The 22783-nt window shown below is 49.6% G+C and overlaps 1 protein-coding gene across 1 annotated transcript; it reads left to right on the top strand.

Annotated features, from left to right (window-relative positions):
* Nucleotides 1-1133: 1133 nt before the first annotated feature.
* On the top strand, nt 1134-2829 carry LOC123447143 (tryptamine benzoyltransferase 1-like). The gene is made up of 2 exons (XM_045123719.1): nt 1134-1645; nt 1724-2829. Exons 1-2 carry the CDS (start codon nt 1235-1237, stop codon nt 2681-2683), a joined length of 1371 nt encoding a protein of 456 aa, XP_044979654.1. The 5' UTR covers nt 1134-1234; the 3' UTR covers nt 2684-2829.
* Nucleotides 2830-22783: the final 19954 nt, after the last annotated feature.

Below are 22783 nucleotides of genomic sequence, written 5' to 3'. Positions count from 1 at the left end.
ACATATCCTCCACACCTCTTCCGGAGAAGGTACCGAATGCCCGGAGAATCCTACATATCCTCAATGTGTTGCAACTGTCTCATTTGTTTGCTAGGCTTGCTAGTGGTGATGCTCCTGCTTGCAACTACACTATCAATGGGCATGAATACACAAAGGGGTACTATCTTGCAGATGGTATATACCCTCCTTGGCGCACATTTGTCAAGAGCATCAAAGAACCCAAAACAAAAAAAGAATGTGAATTTGCAAAGGTGCAAGAGGCAAAGACATTGAAGGAGCATTCCGTGTTTTGCAATCTAGGTTTGCCATTGTCCGTGATCCTGCTCGTTTTTGGGATAAGAAAACCTTGAAGAACATCATGACATGTTGTGTTATCCTGCACAATATGATTCTTGAAGATGACAGAGGATTGAACTTAGAATCCTTTTACGACAATGTGGGTAGCCGTGTCAAACCAGCTAGAGACCCAAACCGCATTAGAGCTTTTCTTCACACATACAAGGAGATTGAAAACCCATACACCCACTTTCAACTTCAGAAAGATCTCATTGAACAACATTGGCAAAGGGCTGGACAGTGACTTATTTTTGTATTCATTTGTATTTGTATTCATAACCATTTTTGAATAATTATTTGTAATGCGGATGATTATTGTATTGTGTTTGATTCGAATAATTCAGTTTGTTTTCGGCTGTTGAATTACGTTGTATTTGATATTTGGGGGCTAATGATATACAGGAAGCAACGATGCAAAGAGCAGACCCCGCAAAGCCGATCCGTAAAAAAAAATATTCCGCGAATATATTTTTTTACGAATCCGTTTGAGGGGTCTACATCTGTACGAGCACGGACCAGCCTGCAAAAGCTCGTTCGACGGAACGCCGGGTCTACTAGAGTTGCTCTAAGTCCGCTTTGCACGAGCAGCTCCTAATGCATGCAGCACAGCACATGGTGGAAACTAAGCCGCAAACTGCGAATGTAATGTATAGGCACGTGTGCAACTAGTCCAAAAAGCCAAGAATTTGGCAAGTCTGAAAGAGCTCCAGTGCGTGCGTGCGTGCGTATACCCTGGAGGCTGGAGCTCTATATAAGCGATGGTACGGGCCCCTACATGCTCATCGATCCAAGCCTACATGCCCAGGCCTCGCGTTGTACACTCACATATCGGCGATACATCGGCCTCTCTGTAGAAAGGTGACCATTGGCATATACAGTATACGAAACGTACGCAGAAATGGAGGTTAACCACGCTGAAGCGGGTCGGCAGGTTGCAGCTGCTACGAGCAGAATCGCGATGCTGAAGCCGGTGTACGCCGCGCCGCACCCGCTGGCCGGCGGCAAGGTCCAGCTGAGCGTCTTCGACCGCGCCGCCATCGACACCTACGTGCCCATCGTGCTGGCCTACCCCGCCCCGGCGCCGTCCAACGAGGCGCTCAAGGAGGGCCTCCTCCGGGCCATCGCGCCCTACCCTCACCTGCTGGGGCGCTTCGCCCTCGACGCCCACGGCCGGCGCGTCCTGCACCTCAACAACGAGGGCGTGCTTGTCATCGAGGCCGACGTCCCGGCCGACTTGGCCGACGTGCTTGCCGCCGGCGGCATGACCACGGACGTCGACGGCTTTTACCCTAGTGTGCCTGACCCTGAGGTACTGTCACGTACGCCAAGCTACTATATATTCATGCAATGTACTAGTACGGAGTGGTGATGTGTTTTTGAATTACAGGAGAGCATTGGAGCGGCATTGCTGCAGGTTAAGCTGAGCCGCTACAGGTGCGGCGGCCTCCTGCTGGGCGTGATATGCCACCACCACATCGCCGACGGCCACGCAGCGAGCACTTTCTACGGCGCGTGGGCGACGGCGGTGCGCGAGGGCAAGGGCTTCATCGTGCCGTCGCCTTTCATAGACCGCGCGGCCACCGCCGTGCCACGCCGCACGCCCAAGCCGGTGTTCGACCACCGGTCCATCGAGTTCAAGGGAGGAGAAGGCAGCGGCTCGAGCCAGTCCGATGCCCTTCTCCCCATGGACAAGATCAAGAACATCACGGTGAACTTCACTGCAGAGTTCATGGCGGAGCTCAGGTCCCGCGTCGGGGCACGGTGCAGCACGTTCCAGTGCCTGCTGGCGCACGTGTGGAAGAAGATGACGGCGGCGCGGGGCCTGAGCCCGGAGGAGTTCACGCAGGTGAGGGTGGCCGTGAACTGCAGGGGCAGGGCCAACCCACCCGTGTCCATGGACTTCTTCGGGAACATGGTGCTCTGGGCGTTCCCGAGGCTCCAGGTCCGGGACGTGCTGGGCTTGAGCTACGGCGGCGTGGTCGGCGCCATCCGCGACGCCGCGGCGCGCATCGACGACGAGTACGTGCAATCCTTCGTGGACTTCGGCGGAGTGGCGGACGCGAACGGGGAGGAGCTCGAGGCGACGTCGACTTGCGGGACGATGCTCTGTCCGGACGTCGAGGTGGATAGCTGGCTGGGGTTCAGGTTCCACCAGCTCGACTTTGGAACCGGGCCGCCCTCCGCGTTCCTGCCCGCGGGGTTGCCGGTCGAGGGGATGATGGTCTTCGTGCCGTCCCGCACGGTCAAGGGCAGCGTCGACCTCTTCATGGCCCTCGCCGAGGATCACGTCGCGCCATTCAACAAGATTTGCTACTCCCTGGATGATATCCTCCCATCCAGGATGTAAAATTACAAAACTGAAAGCATCATGCATTACTTGTTTACAATAATACAAGAAATACACACCGATAGTTCTTCATATATATGATATCGTTACACAGAAACTTGTCAAGTTGCTCAAAGCTTGCAAACTTTGACTTACACAGAAACCAACCATGCACATTGTATTACAGTACAGAAAAATACAATACAAAAGTAGTTCTTCATATATATGATATATATCGTTTAGGTGGCGGCTAAACGTCATTCGACAAAGAAATACAGTTATTTAAAGAAGCATATGATATCTTTCATGAGGCGGCTAAGTAGACAAAGAAAGATTACTAGTTTAATAAATACTCCCTCCTTTTCTAAATATAATTCTTTAAAAAGGTTTGACTAATGAACTACGTACGGATGTATATAAACATATTTTACAGTGTAGATTCATTCATTTTGCTCCGTATGTAGACTTCTAGTGAAATACCTTAAAAGACTTATATTTAGGAACGGAGGAAGTAATTGATATCTTTTCTGGGGCAGCTAAGCCTCACTCGAAAAGAATTTGTTAATTCCCAGTCATTAACGTCAGTCTATAATCAACCCATTTTTGTTAAACTGTATGGTTTCTATCGTGCCTACGTATGTTTATTTGTTTGCTAGAGATTGTTAATTACCACACTCATTAGAAACTGCCATTATCAATTGTGTGCATGCATCGAACAAGTGCCTCTGTGTAGGAATGCATCTCTTAGTATACACTAATATATGACACTTCTCATTAAAACCAACCTTAGTGGAACGTTAAGGTGGACACTTTGCCTTTTGAGAGTGCTTATGTGGCAGATTTTGCATGGCTTAATGGAAGAGAAGATTTAATTGCATTGCTTAGTTGGAGCGCTTACGTGGCATATTTTGCATGGCTTAGTGGGTAAGAACATTTAAATACATTGCTTAGTGGGATGTTGAGATAAACACGTTGCATGTTAAAAAATTGGGACCAACTTTTTAAGAATGTAAGATACGCATCCTTTCCTATCTTTCCTGTGATTGTAAACTACTTTTAGATTGTATTTATATATCAGGGCATCTCCATTGCCGCCCAACAGATCTTCTGCATGCTCCGGACCATGTTGTCCGGATCGCGGAAGCCATCCAACATTGTTTTGTATCGCTCCGCGATGCGGTTTGGACGTACTTTCTTTCGCAAATCGAAGACAAATGTGTATGTGGGGGAGGGAGGGGCTTTGCGGAAGTCCGGACGCATGACTAGGCCCACTTCTGATCGTCTTAGCCCATCCAAAACCCTCCTCCCTCGCCCGCACCACTCCACATTGAAGACGGCTCAGCGCGGACGTGAACTCTCACTGCCGCCGCCATTGAAGTGGTGCGCCAGCTGAGGGCGCTACCCACTGCATGTGCGGCTAAACACGACTCCTCGCCTCATTCAAACACATCCATTAAACGGGTGCGGAAGTAGAGGAACCTACTCCGTCCACACACGCGTTCACAAGCGGGCCGACATTAAACGCATCGCCGAGCAAGCTCGTTCATTCCGCCCTCTATTTAAACGAGGCCATACGTCGGGCGGGAATCGCACCACCAAGTCCGCTCCCTGTCTCCTCCTTCTCCACCTTTTTGATGCAATTCGACGGGCATTACGAGTAGTTTACCGCCATAAAAGACAGCTCGGTGGCTCGCCGACCATGTCGGATACGAGCGAGACAGCTCGCTGCTCCACCTCCCATGCGTGGCCCGATAGAGCAAGGTGTCACCGCAGGCCGGCGCATGCTTCAGCAACTCGCCGCTCCAAGCCAACTCGCGTAGGAGTGGCGAGTTGCTCCAAACTGGCACGGTGGGGAGCATGACGGCACAGACATCGTTGCTGTCGTCGATGATGCCATGGCATACCGCGTATCCCTTGCCTGCGATCACGCCATCCTCCGTCGACGCGTGTGTAACCATGCCCTACCAACAAAGAAAGAAGCCGGTTGCGCAAAGATCAATGAGCCGGTGGCTGGTGCGTCCGCGGCAGCTGCCAACATTGATGGAATGTAGAACATGGGAGGCCACTGTAGCTTGTATCCCATGTGCACCACCTCCTGGGCGTTGCCGGCTTTTACAAGCGGTGGCCTGCTCGATTCTCTATCTTAGACCAATGGTGGCCCCTGTCTGGGATCCATGGAAGTGGAGGAGCCCCCCTTCCTCTCCGGCTGAAGCATCAGCCATCGATTCCACTTTGATGAATGGTGGAGGAGGAGTGAATCCGAGTCATGGGAGTGGAGCTCGGCACAACCATTTTTTAGTTACAATATGTTCAAAATGTAAACGTTTTCGTCAGGTTTACATGAAATCCGTCATGTTTATATGAAATTCAGTCATGTTTGCACGAATTTCGTACGGTTGGTTCAAGCTATTATCAAAATGTCTATGGCTATGGTTGGATGACGACCTCCCGCATCCAGGTCAGTGGACTGGTCTCCTCCCTGTCTGCGGAAGGATGTGGGAGGACATTTGTGGGTTCTCGTTGGAGATGCTCTTAAGATCATCAATATGAATCCCTTTAAGAGAGTTTATCCAATTAGTTTTGCATTCAATATATTTTTATGTGGTTCACTTAACAAAACCGTTGTTGGATCTTGAATAGTCTTGTGTGTCGTTGCCACCCTCACCAGTCTGCTTGCCCATTATGTGATCAACACGGTGAAAAGTTGGACCATATGATGGTTGGTTTTATCTTCACTTGTAGAGGTTGGATCACTATCTTGCGGGCTTAGTGGCAGGCGGATTTGGGTGCTGTCGGGAGACAGTTCGACAGGGGCTCGTAGTCGATCCTAACATTTTGGCAACTTCAATCATAGTAACGATGTTGTCTTCAACAATGCAATTCCTCGTGCGGCAAGAGTCATTTGTCGTGTGGCTCGGGAGGGAGATTCTTGGAAGACAATAGGGTGTGCAAAGTCAATATGACGGCCTACTTATTGGCGATGTCTAGGTGGATGGCTAGCAAGTAGTGCGTGAGTCGTGTTGGGTGGATTATTTGCCTTGCTAAGGTAGGGATAATGTAGATGGGTTTTTTGTACCCTTTTCATCCTTTAATATATGACACACATACTTTGCGTATTCTATATAAAAAGGGGGATGCAGTTAAGATAAAGAGTCTAGCCAAGCAAGAAGAGGGTTTTGTCTAAAACACTTGCCCAATGTGTCACTGGATTAATATGGTTCCTAAAGATAATTCCTCAGGATGCCAAAGGTGGACTCACACCTTAAAAGACCAGGGTATTTCTTTGCTTCTAGATTTTTCACAATGCATATGCAAGCACCTTAAAGAAGAAGGGACCATGTAGTTTGTTGATTGGAACTTATGATCAATAACACTGGGCCCCAACTATCCCGAACAAGATCCAAACTCTTCGAGCAAAGTTACCATTAAAGAACATATGTTCCCTTATTTCTCTAACCTACCTAAAGCAAGGTGCATAATTTAGCCCGAATTCAATCTTCGAATTTCTCATGCTAATCATATCTCTTCTCTTTAACGATCTATGAGAAGAAGCCACATAAAAACTCTTTGCTTTGGGAGGTACATGGTCTTCCAAAGTTTTCTAAAAAGAGGAGTAGCATGTATACCTTCAAACATGAGAGAGTAAGAGTCTGATTGTCGAACAGAAGACCATTGGTCATGCTCATGGTCTCTCCTACAAAATGGTTGAATTTTAGAGTATGCTACTTGTAAACTGCGTTGGTGTTTTCCCGGAAGAGGGGAGGAGATATATCACAGTAGAGATAAGTATTTCCCTCACTAGAATGAAGGTTGTCGAACCAACAGGAGAACCACGCAAATTCCCGTCTTTAGCATTGATACGTCCCAAACGTATCTATAATTTCTGCTTGTTCCATGATCTTTTGGGTGACATTGTTATATGTTTTGCTATATTTTTATATCTTTTTACACATATTTGGACTAGCCTACTAACTCAGTGCATCCAGTGTCACTTTCTGTCTGTTGATGTCTTTTTTGCAGGGGCTTTTACCCAATTTTCCGAAGCCCCAAAAATCCCGAGAAAAATATAGAAAAATCAACGCACTAGAAGCTTCACGAAGCACGAAAGGGGCCCAGAGGGGTGCCAGGGGACGCCCAGGTGACCTCTGTGCGCGGCCCACCCCCAGGTCATGCCGGGAGGCCACTTGGGTGGGTCCCACGCCCTCTGGTGCCCTCATTTCGCCTATATTTACCCCTCGACAAGGAAAACCCTATACGAAATCCAGAATCGTGAATTTCTACATCGTTCTGCCGCCGCAGCGCTTCCGAGATCGGGAGTGGAAGGAGACCTCTTCCCGGCACCCTGCCGGAGGGAGGATTGACCTCCGGGAGCTTCTCCACCGCCATGGACGCTTTCCGGACGTGTCGTGAGTAGTCCTCCTTGGACCATGAGTCCATGACCAGTAGCTATGTGATGTCTTCTCCAATCTTGTGCTTCAATGATTAGCCCTTGTGAGCTGCCCTACATGATCAAGGCATCTATGTAATTTTCCTGCTATTGTTATGCTCGGTTTGTTGGGATCCGATGGATTATGAGATTATGTTTAGATTTTTATGAGTTATATATTTGATTATCCTTTTATATTATGTTCTTTAGTGATTCATGCATGTTCTCCGTTTCTATCTATTGCTTTGGCCGAGTAGTAGATTGTAACACCAAGAGGGAGCGTTATCATGATTGTGGGTTCGTGCCCCCGGATGTCTAGCTTGAGTGACAGAAACATGAGACTAGGGGATGTGCTGTTTCCACCAGGGAGAAAACAACGATGCTTGTGACCACGGTTGCAAGTATTGTTTACCTTACGCATAGTTCGTTAATGCAGTTGTCCGTTGCTTTGAGTTTACACTTTGGGTGGGGCTCGCAATTTAATACCACCGAGATGTTCTGGACAGATATCTCAAGGTGGACGATTAGTAAGTGGAAGCTGATGAATAAAGGGTCTACTTGTCTTGGCGTACTGCCCATTACTATTGAGCCTCTAACTTTCAAGTAGCATAATTAGCATTGCAGTGTGTTCATAATTCTGTCAATTGTCCAACTGTAATTTGTTCACCCAAGAATAGTTGTTTATCGTCTTTTGGGAGAGAGACATCACTAGTGAATATCATGTGACTCCGGTCCATATCACCACCATTGCTTACACGTCCATCATTTACTGCTTTCATTTACTTTCCCATTGCAATCACTATTACTATTCCCGCTTGTGTTTTGACCCTTTGCAAACTACAAGGCCGGAGAGATTGACAACCTCTCTGTACTCGTTGGGAGCAAAGTTATTTGTGTGTGCGCAGGTCCACGTCTTCTGCTAGTGCCAGGGTGGGAGATTGTTAGAATTATGCCCTAGAGGCAATGATAAATAAGTTATTATTATAATTCATGTATCAAGATAATCGTTTATTATCCATGCTATAATTGTATTGAATGAAGACTTAGATACATGTGTGGATACATAGACAAAACACGGTCCCTAGCAAGCCTCTAGTTGGCTAGCCAATTGATCAAGGATAGTCAGGGTCGTCTGACTATGTACAAGGTGTTGTTGCTTGATAACGGGATCACATCATTAGGTGAATCATGTGATGGACTAGACCCAAACTAATAGACGTAGCATGTTGATTGTGTCATTTTGTTGCTACTGTTTTCTGCGTGTCAAGTATTTATTCCTATGACCATGAGATCATATAACTCACTGACACCGGAGGAATGCTTTGTGTGTATCAAACCTCGCAACGTAACTGGGTGACTATAAAGATCCTCTACAGGTATCTCCGAAGGTCTCCGTTGAGTTATTATGGATCGAGACTGGGATTTGTCACTCCGTGTGACGGAGAGGTATCTCGGGGCCCACTCGGTAATACAACATCACACACAAGCCTTGCAAGCAATGTGACTTAGTGTAAGTCACGAGATCTTGTTTTACGGAACGAGTAAAGAGACTTGCCGGGAAACGAGATTGAAATAGGTATGGAGATACTGAAGATCGAATCTCGGGCAAGTAACATACCCAAGGACAAAGGGAATGACATACGGGATTATATGAATCCTTGGCACTGAGGTTCAAACGATAAGATCTTCGTAGAATATGTAGGATCCAATATGGGCATCCAGGTCCCGCTATTGGATATTGACCGAGGAGTCCCTCGGGTCATGTCTACATAGTTCTCGAACCCGCAGGGTCTGCACACTTAAGGTTCGGCGTTGTATTATGCGTATTTGAGTTATATGGTTGGTTACCGAATGTTGTTCGGAGTCCCGGATGAGATCACGGATGTCACGAGGGTTTGTGGAATGGTCCGGAGACGAAGATTGATATATAGAATGACCTCATTTGATTATCGGAAAGTTTTCGGCATTACCGGGAATGTACCGGGAGTGACAAATGGGTTTTGGATGTTCACCGGGGGGGGGGGGGGCAGCCCACCCCGGGGAAGCCCATAGGCCTTAGGGGTGCCGCACCAGCCCTTAGTGGGCTGGTGGCCAAGCCCAAGAAGGCCCCTGCGCAGGATAAGAGAAAATCAAAGAGAAAAAAAGGGGAAGTGGGGAAAGAGAGAAGGACTCCACCTTCCAATCCTAGTTGGACTAGGATTAGAGGAGGACTCGTCCTCCCCCCCTTCGGCCGAACCCCTTGGGGCTCCTTGAGCCTCATGGCAAGGCCCCTCCCCTCCCACCTATATATACTGAGGTATATAGGGCTGATTTGAGACAACTTTTCCACGGCAGCCCGACCACATACCTCCACGGTTTTTCCTCTAGATCGCGTTTCTCCGGTGCTCGGGCGGAGCCCTGCTGAGATTAGATCACCACCAACCTCCGGAGCGCCGTCACGCTGCCGGAGAACTCATCAACCTCTCCATCTCACTTGCTAGATCAAGAAGGCCGAGATCATCGTCGAGCTGTACGTGTGCTGAACGCGGAGGTGTCGTCCGTTCGGCACTAGATCAGAGCGGATCGTGGGACGGATCGCGGGATGGTTCGTGGGACGGTTCGCGGGGCGGATCGAGGGACGTGAGGACATTCCACTACATCAACCACGTTTATTAACGCTTCTATTGTGCGATCTACAAGGGTACGTAGATCGGAAATCCCCTCTCGTAGATGGACATCACCATGATAGGTCTTCGTGCGCGTAGGAAAATTTTGGTTTTCCTTGCGACGTTCCCCAACAGTGGCATCATGAGCTAGGTTCATGCATAGATGTCATCTCGAGTAGAACAAAAAAGTTTTTGTGGGCGGTGATGTGCGATTTGCTGCCCTCCTTAGTCTTTTCTTGATTCCGCGGTATTGTTGGATCGAAGTGGCTCGGACCGACATTACTCGTATGCTTACGAGAGACTGGTTTCATCGCTACGAGCAACCCTGTTGCTCAAAGATGACTGGCGAGTGTCGGTTTCTCCAACTTTAGTTGAATCGGATTTGACCGAGGAGGTCTTTGGATGAGGTTAAATAGCAATTCATATATCTCCGTTGTGGTGTTTGCGTAAGTAAGATGCGATCCTATTAGATACCCATGGTCACCACATAAAACATGCAACACCAATTAGAGGACGTCTAACTTGTTTTTGTAGGGTATGCTTGTGATGTGATATGGCCGACGATGTGATGTGATATATTGGATGTATGAGATGATCATGTTGTAATACTTAATATCGACTTGCACGTCGATGGTACGACAACCGGCAGGAGCCATAGGGTTGTCTTTAAACTAATGTTTTGTGTTTGCAGATGTGTTTACTATATTGCTAGGATGTAGCTTTAGTAGTAATAGCATGAGTAGCACGACAACCCCGATGGTGACATGTTGATGGAGATCATGGTGTGGCGCCGGTGATAAGAAGATCGTGTCGGTGCTTTGGTGATGGAGATCAAGAAGCACGTGATGATGGCCATATCATGTCACTTATAAATTGCATGTGATGTTAATCCTTTTATGCACCTTATTTTGCTTAGAACGACGGTAGCATTATGAGGTGATCTCTCACTAAACTTTCAAGACGAAATTGTGTTCTCCCTGACTGTGCACCATTGCTACAGTTTGTCATTTCGAGACACCACGTGATGATCGGGTGTGATAGACTCAACGTTCACATACAACGAGTGCAAAACAGTTGCACACGGGAACACTCGGGTTAAGCTTGACGAGCCTAGCATGTGCGGACATGGCCTCAGAACACATGAGACCAAAAGGTCGATCATGAACCATATAGTTGATATGATTAGCATAGGGATGCTTACCACTGAAACTATCCTCAACTCACGTGATGATCGGACTTGAGCTAGTGGAATTGGATCATGAACCACTCAAATGACTAGAGACATGTACTTTTTGAGTGGGAGTTTAGCATGTAATTTGATTAAGTTAAACTCTAATTATCTTGAACATAGTCTAAGTCGACTGATGGGGTCATAGTCCCAGGGTAGGGTCATAGGCCTGCCCTATAGGCTCTACCCAAGGACTACCCTTCATAAGGGACAAGGCCCTTAGTCAGTTCCGACTGAATTAAGGACTTCCCATCATCCAGTCGGTAATGATTGCTCCATCATCCAGTCGGAGATGAGCATTCGGAACGTATCAAACTTACCGACTGGATTCCACTCTGTACATCGTAACCCTCCCCCCCCTTGGAGGGCAACGGTCATACGTTTTCATGTACCATTATTAGTATTTAAGGCATATGTTACCTGTAACGTAGGCATTTATTCGCCACTACACCACCCCTGTGCACCGAACCATTGTGAAGGGCAGCGCACTCTATATAAGCCACCCTTTCCCACTGGTGCAGGGGTTAGCATTTCACTGTAATCCATATTCCACTCGACATTAAGCTCCCAAGAGCACTGATACGTAGGGCTTTTACCTCCACCGTAGAGGGGCCTGAACTCATACAACCTCGCCGTAGCTAAGGCTCTGCCCATCCTTTCGTACCCTACACATCTACTGTCAGACTTATACCCACGACAGTTGGCGCCCACCGTGGGGCAGGCGTCTAAGCGACTTCCGGCGAGTTTGCAACTACATCTTTTCGTCATGTCATTCGGTGGAGATTTGTGCATGGGTCGTGAGATCCTTTTCGGCGCACTCTCCTTCATCGTCGACGATTCGGCATGGCTTCGGGATGCGCCTCTCGACGTCGAGGCGCTCCCCAGTCGTGGGGCTATGCACTTCCGTACCGGCACCCGCGGCATCCTTCTTCTCCAGCAGTCGGCTCCGGTGTCGATCTTCGCTCCCGTCACGCGCCGCAACAAGCGGTCTCGCCGTCCGCGGCTCCAGCGTTGGGTGCGACACGCCTAGGCGCGCCAGAACGCGTCCTCTCAAGTGGCGGTCCTCGAGTCGGTGGTGGTTGCACCGCCGTCCCAGCGCTCGGACTCAGTTCCGACTGAGTTGCCTTCCGAGTACTTGGGTCGCGGGCCTGCAGCCGAAGTTCACATGGCCAATTCCCATGAAAGTCCCCGCCAAACTGGTCGGAACGAGCATGAGGTCGGCGAGACATCCGGCGGTCACCGTCAGCCCCGCCGTTCTGCCAGTCGACGCACTCGTCAGAGTAATGTGCAGGTGTTCCGCACACCCGTCCTCAACTTGGCTGCCGCTGCCAAGATAGCCGATTCCCTCCAGCCGACTGATTCAGAGGCTGGAAGAGGGATCGAGCAGATCTGTGCCCTGTTGCACACGGCACAACAGCAGAATTCGGTGATCTCCCAGTCGCACAACAGGATCCACAATGGTTCTGTTCACGCGAACACGCATCGGTCAGTTTTCAGCCCCGATTCTCATCAGCGACACAGAGGAGGCAGCCGTTCCATGAACCCCGAAGATCGTCGCCGTTCACGCACCCCTCCGCGGGGTGGGCCCTACGGGCCCCGACATCATGATGATCGGCGTTCGGTCGATGACACTTACGATCCAAGGCCCGACGCAAGAGGGTACATCGCCCAGAGGAAGGTCGACAAGAGCCGAGCCCACCATGATGGTCATGATAGAGACCGTCCGAGTGGAAGCAGGACCATCGTCTCTGGTCCCGAGTGTTTTAGTCGGGCCATCCGTTCGGCTGACATCCCTCCCAACTTCCGATTGGCGATGGGGATCAGCAAGTTTACAAGAGAATCCAAGCCAGAAACGTGGCTAGACGACTACTGAGTGGCAGTCCAGATCGGTGGTGGAGATGACCAGGTCGCCATGAAACATCTCCCCCTGATGCTCGACAGCTCGGCACGGGCGTGGCTGAACCAGTTAGCCCCTTCAAGCATCTACAACTGGGCAGATCTGGCCCGAGTCTTCATCAGGACCTTCGAAGGGACGTGCAAACGCCCTGCTGGTCTCATGGAGCCCCAACACTGCGCGACTTTATCCAGCGTTGGACAACCCTCTACCACACGGTGGAGAACGTCACAGAGCACCAAGCAGTCTGCGCTTTCAAGGCAGGCGTGCGGTACAGGGATCTGTACCTGAAGTTCGGTCGGACAGGCGACATCTCCATGAACAAGATGATGGAGATAGCAGCACGCTATGCCAATGGCGAAGAAGAGGACCACATTCGTAGCGACAAGCATAAAGCAGTCGCCGATGGAGATGGGAACAACACTCGGAAGCAGAAGCAGAAAGCACCGTCCGCTCCGCAGGCAGAAGCCGCAACCGTTACCAATGCCAAGTTCAAGGGCAAGGGGAAGGCTCAGTTCACCCCCAAGAAGAAGCAGTTCGGAAACCACATCCTGGATCAGCCATGTCCAATCCACACAAAGATGGATGAAGAAGGCAACGCCATATTTCCGAAACATACCACTCGGCAATGTCGCCTCCTGATCCAAGGGTTCGGCGAAGGGCAGCCGAGTGAAAAGGACAATGAACAGGATGAGGAGGACAAGGAGGATCCAGAATCGCCTAAGTACAAACTTTCTTCGAGTGTGCACTAAACGTCGCACTCGGAGACTTAGCTGCGATCCAGAATCGCCTAAGTACAAACTTTCTCCAAGTGTGAACTAAACGTCGCACTCGAGGACTTAGCTGCGATCCAGAATCGCCTAAGTACAAACTTTCTTCGAGTGTGCACTAAACGCCGCACTCGGAGACTTACCTGCGATCCAGAATTGCCTAAGTACAAACTTTCTCCGAGTGTGAACTAAACGTCGCACTCGGGGACTTAGCTGCGATCCAGAATCGCCTAAGTACAAACTTTCTTTGAGCATACGCTAAACGTCGCACTCGGGGACTTAGCTGCGATCCAGAATCGCCTAAGTACAAACTTTCTCCGAGTGTGAACTAAACGTCGCACTCGGGGACTTAGCTGCGATCCAGAATCGCCTAAGTACAAACTTTCTTCGAGTGTGAACTACACGTCGCAATCGGGGACTTAGCTGCGATCCAGAATCGCCTAAGTACAAACTTTCTTTGAGTGTGCGCTAAGCGTCGCACTCGGGGACTTAGCTGCGATCCAGAATCGCCTAAGTACAAACTTTCTCCGAGTGTGAACTAAAACGTCGCACTCAGGGACTTAGCTGCGATCCAGAATCACCTAAGTACAAACTTTCTTCGAGTGTGCGCTAAAGGCCGCACTCGGGGACTTAGCTGCGATCCAGAATCGCCTAAGTAAAAAAGCTTCCTTCGAGTGTATCCTCGAGATCCACTCGAAGGCTTAGCAAACCCTCATTGAACTACATGAGTATCAACTCGCTCCGAGTGCGCACGAGATGCCGCACTCGGGGACTTAGCTACGATCCAGAATTGCCTAAGTAAAAAGCTTCCTTCGAGTGTATCCTCGAGATCCACTCGAAGGCTTAGCAAACCCTCATTGAGGCTCATGTGGATGTCAAGACAACTGACAACTACATGAGTATCAACTCGCTCCGAGTGCGCACGAGATGCCGCACTCGGGGACTTAGCTGCGATCCAGAATCGCCTAACTAAAAAGCTTCCTTGGAGTGTATCCTCGAGATCCACTCGAAGGCTTAGCAAACCCTCATTGAGGCTCATGTGGATGTCAAGACAACTGACAACTACATGAGTATCAACTCGCTCCGAGTGCGCACGAGATGCCGCACTCGGGGACTTAGCTGCGATCCAGAATCGCCTAAGTAAAAAGCTTCCTTCGAGTGTATCCTCGAGATCCACTCGGAGGCTTAGCAAACCCTCATTGAGGATCATGTCGATGTCAAGACAACTGACAACTACATGCTCCGCATGTTTTCCACTGGCTTCACCAAGAAACACCAAACAAAAACCACGAGCTCAAATCGTGTCAGAAAATAAACTTGGCGAAAGAAGAGAAAAATATTCGATTCGAATTCGAAGTTGGTTCAACGATAATTGGCTCGGTGTAGATCAAGCTTATCCACACCGAACCACGAATGTGACGGCCAACAGCAGTGGCCAAAGTTTGATACAAATACCACTCGACATACCGAGGTTAAGTTTTTCAAGCGTCATCAGGACTGGCATTGGGACTGGCAGGCTTCACGAAAGTGTCCAGGTTGATCCCGTCTGCGATGCGAGTGGCGCTCTCAAGGAAGGTCTCCATGAAATCTTCGAATCGAAGCTTCTTGGTGTTGACAACTTGCAAGGCCTTCAGCTTCTCTTCGCGAGCCTCCTTGCAGTGCACTCGGACCAGCGATAGTGCCACGTCCGCACCACAGTGAGCAGCACACTTCTTCCACGCCTGCACTCGGTTCGGGACGTCCTCCAGCCGAGTCATCAACCCTTCCATCTCCCGCCGGGACTCGTCTTCGGGACACAGCTCCTTGTCGATTCGGCCGACGACCTCTCTCAGGCGACCGATGAAAGGTCCCACTTTGCCAAGGCGAATGTGCGCTCGGAGCATGTCTCGATTGCCGTCGTTGCCGAGTGGAACGTTCGGAATAACCGACCGCTCAACATCAGCTGCTTCAGCCTCAGCGTCCATACAAAAATCTGCAAAGACAAGACGAGCAGAAAATAAGCGAAGAACGAAATACAAAGTCAAGAAGCACTCAGAAAAACAAAACTTACCACCGAGAAGCGCAATCATCTTCCTTGCCCAGTCACTGACGTACTTCTCCTGTGATATGCACCGACTGTTCATCACCTTCATCTGCCCCATCAGCTCAGTTCTTTGTTTGCCCATTCTCTCAATTTCGGCCACCAATGTCTTGTTTGCCTCACAGGACTCCTCCAAGGACTTCTCTCGTGCAGCAAGAGCACCCTTCACGCCAGCTAAGTCATGCACAGCTGTCTCCAGTTCCGCAGCAAGCTGAATCTTTTCAACCTTCAGAGCGTTGTATGCCGATCCCATCTCGCAAGTCTTCTGCAAATCAGCGCGAAGAGAAGATCAGACGAATTCAACAAGGAAAACAATAAAACCTCAAAGTTCTTCAGACCACTGCCGACGCAAGCAGTCGACAGCGGTCTCGGGGACTACACCCAGTGGGTTCACTAAGAGTGACCCCACTGGCATGAAGCGCAAACGGGTCCGCCCTATTAAGCTACATAACAAAAAACAAGCCTACGAGGCCGCTACTACCCGACCTGAGTAAAATTACTCTTGGAGACTACTTCCAGTAGGTGCATTCGGAGTGCCCCCACTGGCAACATTCGGACAGATTAGTTTTCACCAGATCAAGTCAAAGAGAACGTATATAAAGACAACTGCCGGTGCAAGCACTCGACAGAAGTCTCGGAGACTACACCCACTGGGTTCACTCAGAGTGAACCCACTGCAAAATAATCCTACTGTATCCGAGTGTATCGCTTAAACCCCAAGTGGGTTACAAGAGAAAACCAAATACTTCCTAGCACACTTACTCGGATATCGTCCCGGAGCTCCAAGCTTCTCTTGTACAAAGATGCGATGGAGTCGTACGCCCCCTTCGCATCACCCGCCATCAACTCCACCTGCACCATAGCCTCCTTGGCGGCTCCCAGTTGATCTTCCGGGAGGTGTCGGGCGTCGTACAGGACAGTCGACGGGCCCGGCACCACGGGAGACTCCTTGGGCATCCCAAGTCCTGCTCCAGTCGGTTCAGCCGCGATGAGCGCCGTTTCAGTCGACGGCATCGTCTCGGTTGGCAGCGCATCCATGGCGGGAGCGGTAGCAGATGGAGCAACTTCAAGTATAGGCACCGAAGCTTGCTCGGACCTCTTCTGGTCGTCCTCCTCCAGATGAATCACCTCTGAAGGAAGCCCGACTGAATGACGCGAGACCACAGAAAAAAGGGCAAGATCAAAGACTGAATTCGTGAAACAATAATGTAAGCTCTCGGAGTCGCTGCGACGTACCTTGCTGGGATGTGGCAACGTTGTCCGTATCCATGGGATCGTCTTCCTGGCGTGGCGGAGAAGTGGAGGAGGTAGCAGCTCTGTCGAGTAAAATCCACTCGACCAATAAGCATGAGTTCAATCAAATACTGAAAGAAGATAGGAGAACAAGACACTTACGCTGAGGCAACGGGAACGGCGATCCTCATCCGAGGCAAAGCCTTCCGAGGCTTGGATCCACTCGGTTTAGCCACCTTGGGAGGCTGGCCCGCGGGCTCAGCAGCAGCGTCCCTGGTCCTCTTTGTGCTCCGAGCACTCGGAGCCACGGGAGTAGCTGGCAAGGCACTCGAAGCCACGGGAGGAGCTGGCGGGGCACTCGGGGCCGCTGGGGGAGCCGACGGAGTCACAGGTTCGTGACGGCGCTTAGTTCGAGGCTCTGGTGGTGGCGGTGGCGAGCTCTGCTCCTCATCTTCCCCCTCCTCCTCTTCGGACTCCTCCTCCGTCTCCCCACTGTCTGAGACGTACTCGGCTCTCTCCACGCTGCCCTCCTGGCTGCCTTCCTCTTCCTCAGCTGGATTCCCGTTCGAGACGGGAGAAAACCAGTTAGTCCACGCCTGCACGAGATACAGTCGACAACATCAGACGTCGGACAGTGATGCAAGTAAAAGCGATAAATCTAAGAGAATTGTAAGCACTCGACAAGATGTACACACCTCATTCGGAGGAGGATTGTCAGCGCGGAAGGGCTTCACTCGCCGGGCTCCTCTGGGGTTATCACAGGCGCCTGTGATGCTGCAGACCCACGCCGTCACAACCTCCCCGGTCACGCATTCGGGGTGGGTCCGAGTGGAGTCCTCCGGCCCCATGTAGTGCCACATGGCATGGTGTTGAGCTTGCAAAGGTTGGATGCGCCGACCCAGACAAATCTCCAGCAGATCCATGCCGGTGACTCCCTTGCGGACGACATCTATCAGCGCTTCGACCAGAGGCTGAATCTGGATCTTCTCCATCTTCATGAGCGCAAGCTGCCTGGGCGGAGCCGGTCGGTCTAGGCTAAAAGGTGGCAGTCCAGTCACGGCATTCGGGCAGGCAACGTCCTGGCAATAGAACCAAGTTGACTGCCAGTTCCTAACGGACTCGGACAACTGGAGAGCGGGATAGCTACTTTTGGTTTTCTTCTGGAAGCCTAAGCCTCCGCAGAGCTGGAGGATATGAGTTTTGTCGTCCGACTGGCTAAGTCTTTTGACGGTTTGGGATCTCGCAGAGAAGATGTACTTAAAGAGCCCCCAATGGGGAGGACAACCGATAAAGCACTCGCAAAGCACGACAAAGGCAGAAAGATGAGCTATTGTGTTGGGAGGAAAATGGTGGAGCTGCACCCCGAAGTGGTTCATGATACCTCTGAAGAAGGGATGAGGAGGCAGAGAGAAGCCTTGGTACACGTGACTGAGCAGCAAGACGCGCTCATCCTCCCGAGGCGCCGGCTCTGTCTCGCCCTCCGCCGGCAGCCTCCACGACTTGTTCTCGATCATACCTTGCTCCACCAGCTCCAGCATGTCGCTCTTTGTCACCGTGGAGGGGAGGAAATCCCCCTGGATCCAACCCGCCGGCAGTGCCTGTTGTCGCCGCTAAGCAGGAGTCGCCGTCTTCTTCTTCTTCCGCGCCTCGATCTTGCTCATCTGCCCCTTCGTCATGGTAGAGGCTGCAAATCCGCGGAGGAGGAGAAGAAGGAAGGAGCTTGGGGTGCGCACGAAGCCACAGGAGAAGCGGGGCGAGTGCGAGTTATCAGGCGAGCGCAACGAGAAACCCTCACTGGAGAGGTTTAAATAAGGCTCCGACTGGGTCACTAGCAGGTGGCCCCAAAATCTTATCCCCCGACCAGCTGCTGCGATATTAGTGGAGGAGATGAAGGCGTGGTAATCGAGGCGGCAGAAACTACTCGATGACGATGTCGTCATCCCCGCTGAGCGCGCGACAACCGAAATTTGAGGATCCCAGAAAATCCGCCGCTGTCAGTTGACCGGTCACGTCCGAAGATTCCGCGGAAGCACTCGGTCTCTGACGGTTCATTTCACAGACAAAATCCACTCGGATCGCTGGTCAAGAGGATAAAATGGATCGAGGCAAACAACGCCAAAGTCGCATCCATACCCGTCGGATCCGTACCCCAAGCATCGCCTCGTCGTCCATACCCCGATCCATTCGGGGACTAATGATGGGGTCATAGTCCCAGGGTAGGGTCATAGGCCTGCCCTATAGGCCCTACCCAAGGACTACCCTTCACAAGGGACAAGGCCCTTAGTCAGTTCCGACTGAATTAAGGACATCCCATCATCGAGTCGGTAACGATTGCTCCATCATCCAGTCGGAGATGAGCATTCGGAACATATCAAGCTTACCGACTCGATTCCACTCTGTACATCGTAACCCCCCTGGAGGGCAACGGTCATACGTTTTCATGTACCATTATTAGCATTTAAGGCATACGTTACCTGTAATGTAGGCATTTATTCGCCACTACACCACCCCTGTGCACCGAACCGTTGTGAAGGGCAGCGCACTCTATATAAGCCACCCTTTCCCACTGGTGCAGGGGTTAGCATTTCACTGTAATCCATATTCCACTCGACATTAAGCTCCCAAGAGCAATGAGACGTAGGGCTTTTACCTCCACCATAGAGGGGCCTGAACTCATACAACCTCGCCGTAGCTAAGGCTCTGCCCATCCTTTCGTACCCTACACATCTACTGTCAGACTTATACCCACGACATCCACCTTGAATATGTTTGTGTTGTAGATCAATGGCTCACGCGACAGTCACCCTAAATTTTAATACGTTCCTAGAGAAAGCTAAGTTGAAAGATGATAGAAGCAACTTTGTAGACTGGGCTCGTAATATTAAGTTGCTCCTGCAAGCTGGGAAGAAGGATTATGTCCTTAATGCTGCGCTAGGAGATGAACCACCCGCTACGGCTGACCAAGATGTTAGGAACGCTTGGTTAACACGTAAGGAGGACTACTCAGTATTTCAATGTGCGGTCTTGTATGGCTTAGAGCCGGGACTTCAACGTCGCTTTGAGCATCATGGAGCATATGAGATGTTCCATGAGTTGAAGTTTATCTTTCAGAAGAACGCCCGGATCGAGCGGTATGAGACCTCCGATAAATTCTATGCTTGCAAGATGGAGGAGAATTCATCTGTTAGTGAACATGTGCTCAAAATGTCTGGGTACTCAAACCGTCTAGCTGAGCTGGGGATTGAACTCCCGCAAGAGGCTATCACTGACAGAATTCTTCAACCACTGCCACCAAGCTATAAGGGCTTTGTGTTGAACTACAACATGCAAGGGATGAACAAATCACCCGGCGAGTTGTTCGTGATGCTGAAAGTCGTAGAGTCAGAACTCCGTAAAGAGCATCAAGTGTTGATGGTGAATAAGACCACTAGTTTCAAGAGAAACGGCAAAGGAAAGAAGGGTAATTCAAAGAAGAGCAGCAAGCCTGTTGCCAATCCGACGAAGAAACCCAAAGCTGGACCTAAGCCTGAAACGGAGTGCTATTATTGCAAGGGTATGGGTCACTAGAAGTGCAACTGCCCCAAGTATCTGGCTGATAAGAAGGCGGCCAAAGAAAAATCAGGTATATTCGATATACATGTTATTGATGTGTACTTAACCAGCTCTCGTAGTAGTGCCTGGGTATTCGATACCGGTTCTGTTGCTCATATTTGCAACTCGAAACAGGAACTGCAGAATAAGCAAAGGCTGGCGAAGGATGAAGTGACGATGCACGTGGGAAATGGTTTCAAGGTTGATGCAATCGCCGTCGGCACAGTTTCACTTCAGTTACCATCAGGATTAGTTCTGAACTTAAATAATTGTTATTTAGTGCCTGCGTTAAGCATGAACATTATATCTGTATCTTGTTTATTGCGAGACGGTTACTCGTTTAAGTCAAAGAATAATGGTTGTTCTATTTCTATGAGTAATATCTTTTATGGTCATGCACCCAATGTGAGAGGATTGTTCATATTGAATCTTGATAGTGATAATACACATATACATAACATTGAGACCAAAAGAGTTAGAGTTAACAATGATAGCGCCATGTTTTTAGGGCACTGCCGCTTAGGTCATATTGGTGTAAAGCGCATGAAGAAACTCCATACCGATGGACTTTTGGAGTCACTTGACTTTGATTCACTTAACACGTGCGAACCATGCCTCATGGGCAAGATGACTAAAACTCCGTTCTCCGGAACAATGGAGCATGCAAGTGACTTGTTGGAAATCATACATACCGATGTGTGTGGTCCGATGAGTGTGGAGGCACGCGGCGGATATCGTTATTTTCTCACCTTCACTAATGATTTGAGTAGATATGGTTATGTATACTTGATGAAGCACAAGTCTGAAACATTTGAAAAGTTCAAGCAATTTCAGAGTGAAGTTGAAAATCATCGTAACAAGAAGATCAAGTTCCTACGGTCTGATCGTGGGGGTGAATATCCGAGTTTCGAGTTTGGTGCTCACTTAAGACAATGTGGAATTGTTTCACAGTTGACACCGCCTGGAACACCACAACGTAATGGTGTGTTTGAACGTCGTAATCGTACTTTATTAGAGATGGTGCGATCTATGATGTCTCTTACCGATTTGCCGTTATCGTTTTGGGGTTATGCATTAGAAACAGCTGCATTCACTTTAAATAGGGCACCATCAAAATCCGTTGAGACGACACCATACGAACTGTGGTATGGCAAAAGACCAAAGTTGTCGTTTCTTAAAGTTTGGGGATGTGATGCTTATGTCAAAAAGCTTTAGCCTGAAAAGCTGGAACCCAAAGCGGAAAACTGTGTCTTCATAAGTTACCCGAAAGAGACAGTTGGGTATACCTTCTATCTCAAATCCGAGGGCAAAGTGTTTGTTGCTAAGAACGGAGCTTTTCTCGAGAAGGAGTTTCTCTCGAGAGAATTGAGTGGGAGGAAGATAGAACTTGATGAGGTTGTCGAACCTCTCATCCCTCTGGAAGGTGGCGCAGGGCAAGGGGAAACCCCTGTCGTTGCAACGCCGGTTGAGGAGGAAGTTAATGATGATGATCATGAAACTCCGGATCAAGTTCCTGTCGAACCTCATAGGTCGACGAGACCGCGTACTACTCGAGAGTGGTACGGTAATCCCGTCTTATCAATTATGTTGTTGGACAACAATGAGCCTGCAAATTATGAAGAAGCAATGGTGGGCCCGGATTCCAACAAATGGCTGGAGGCCATGAAGTACAAGATAGGATCTATGTATGAAAACAAAGTGTGGACTTTGGAAGCACTACCTAAAGGCCGCAAGGCTATTCAGAACAAATGGATCTTTAAGAAGAAGACGGACGCTGACGGCAATGTGACCGTTTATTAAGCTCGACTTGTGGCAAAGGGTTTTTCACAAGTTCAAGGGATTGACTACGATGATGAGACATTATCACCCGTAGCGATGCTTAAGTCCGTCCGAATCATGTTAGCAATAGCTGCATTTTTTGATTATAAAATCTGGCAGATGGATGTCAAAACGGCGTTCGTTAACGGTTTCCTTAAGGAAGAGTTGTATATGATGCAACCCGAAGGTTTTGTCAATCGTAAAAATGCTAACAAAGTGTGCAAGCTCCAGCGATCCATTTATGGACTGGTGCAAGCATCTCGGAGTTGGAATAAACGCTTTGATGAGGTGATCAAAGCATTTGGGTTTATACAAGTGGTTGGAGAATCTTGTATTTACAATAAAGTTAGTGGGAGCTCTGTGGCGTTTCTAATATTATATGTGGATGACATATTGCTGATTGGAAACAACGTGGAGTTTTTGGAGAGCATAAAGG

The sequence above is a fragment of the Hordeum vulgare genome, chromosome 4H, assembly GCF_904849725.1.
Source record: "Hordeum vulgare subsp. vulgare chromosome 4H, MorexV3_pseudomolecules_assembly, whole genome shotgun sequence".
In the NCBI taxonomy this organism is placed as follows: domain Eukaryota; kingdom Viridiplantae; phylum Streptophyta; class Magnoliopsida; order Poales; family Poaceae; genus Hordeum; species Hordeum vulgare.
This window is presented reverse-complemented; position numbering and strand designations above follow the sequence as displayed.